The following is a 1841-nucleotide window of genomic DNA, read 5'->3' as shown; positions in this document are numbered from 1 at the left end:
GCGCTGCTGTTTCTTCTTTTTGAGTTCTCAGAGGACTGTTTGACGAGAAAACATCTAACAGCTAACCGATGGAACAGCTGGTATAACTGATGTTGTGTACACTGTGTGGTCTTTCTCTCTTCAATACCAGTACAGGTCCTTCTTGTCCATGCGCCGTTCTGTCAGAGAGGAGACAAAATGTCAATGATTGCTAAGCAAGTTACAAAGGTTACCGACAAGGAAATCAGGAACTAATTGGTTATTAACCAATTCTAAAAGAACTCTGAATATAATAGGTGGTCTGCTGTCCACCTGATGATTAGCGCCTACATATCTGTAAACCCCCATACTGACCACTTTCTACTTCCACTAAATAACTCTGCATCAGGTGCAAAATGACCCGTAATTGCTGCTTTCAAGTAAAGAAGTAGTGCATCATACCTACTCTCTGCGAGTGCATCATGACCAACTAATGAATATGAATGTTAATGTGAATGTGCTCTGGATTTCTTTTTTTTAATTACACTTTAGCTTTCTCTCAAGTATCTTAAAATGCTCAAACTCAGCTGGTAGCTACTTATCTGTTGAGTAATAAGATAATTGTATTTTCTTTAGAGGGACAAATAAATAGAAACACATACTTAACATAATAAGGAAGAAAAATTGGTGACATGCCATTTAGTAATTGATCAGGAGTTCCCCTTAGGCACTTGTTAACATATTTTCATTAGTTCCTAACCAAGACAAGCCTTATGGCATCAGCAGGGCTGTTTGGCTTTGGAGATCTCCCCCTTGACTGATGTGAAAAACGTGTGCACAGCATGTGGACTACTTTAACCAGGATAATTTAATTATCCTGTTTAAAGGGAAAAGTTGTTTGTGTGTAGATCCTCAGCTATATAATGATTAGATACTTACCATTGGCATAGTACTTAACACTCAGTTTTTAGTAACTAATTATTAAATTTTATATAATTATTGATTCACAGGTAGAGGAACTCCTTGATTTGTTGCTTTCTCAAACTACTCAGGATCTAAAGTGTTATCTATCTGAGGTCCAGGTATTTTCATTTCACTGGTTGGAAAGTTTTTTTCCTTAGATGCTGTATTCTAGCTGCAGTGCTTACCAGGTTCAAATCCTACAGCTGGGTCCACAGACTCTCTAAACCCTTGAGGCACCGTCCAGCTGGGAATCAGTTCTGGCTTGGAGCTGGATGCCATGCTGGGTCCCATCTCACCCCTGTCACTATGCAGCAGGTTGAGCAGGGATGTGGCGTATTGCTGTCCAGTAACACTCAACCCTTCTGGCGACAGGGAGTATGCAATAGATGGCAAACCCGGGCCCTGTCCTGCCCTGGCAGCGAGCGAGTGCCATGGGCCAGGAGTGTTGTCTGCAGGGCCGAAGTTTAGAAGGTGTCCTGGTACAGGAGGGGGCTGTGACTCTGTGTAAGAGTTCACAGCGAGGCCCTGACAAGGGCTGTTGTCTTCTGCAGCAGACAAAGAAAGAAGCCATGTAGTGAAGATGACGGATATTGTTTGTGTTGTTAGTCAGGTACATCATACACTGTTGATTTTATATGCTTACCCAATTTAATAGTTTTATGGAATTTCTTTGCCTTTGCTCCGGGAGCCATGGCCTTGTAGTCTTTACTGAGAGCTCGGGTGAAGTGCGCATCCACCATGCTCTTGGTGTCCCCCTGGAAATAAGTCAGGATGACGCACCGAGAATGCTCCTCCACCTTCACAGCTCTCTGAGTTTCTGTTCTATCCTCCATGGGTCAGTCGTGACTGAAAACAGTGTAAACAAGACTCAAAACAAACAAAACTCTTCTTAGTTGGATTAAATTCCCTCCTTATCTGTT

The 1841-nt window shown here is 42.3% G+C and overlaps 1 protein-coding gene across 1 annotated transcript; it reads right to left on the bottom strand.

The window, feature by feature from the left end:
- Positions 1 to 6: 6 nt before the first annotated feature.
- On the bottom strand, positions 7 to 1831 carry LOC111648711 (transcription cofactor vestigial-like protein 1). Its single transcript, XM_023398460.2, has 3 exons — positions 1565 to 1831; positions 1107 to 1466; positions 7 to 158 (listed from the first exon to the last, which is right to left on the bottom strand). Exons 1-3 carry the CDS (start codon positions 1752 to 1754, stop codon positions 121 to 123), a joined length of 588 nt encoding a protein of 195 aa, XP_023254228.1. The 5' UTR covers positions 1755 to 1831; the 3' UTR covers positions 7 to 120.
- Between the last annotated feature and the right edge of the window lie 10 nt (positions 1832 to 1841).

The sequence above is a fragment of the Seriola lalandi genome, unplaced genomic scaffold, assembly GCF_002814215.2.
Source record: "Seriola lalandi dorsalis isolate HSWRI2012SDOR001 ecotype SW California unplaced genomic scaffold, Sedor1 jcf7180002046604, whole genome shotgun sequence".
NCBI lineage: Eukaryota > Metazoa > Chordata > Actinopteri > Carangiformes > Carangidae > Seriola > Seriola lalandi.
Note: the sequence above shows the minus strand (reverse complement) of the source record. Positions and strands in the feature narration are given on the sequence as shown.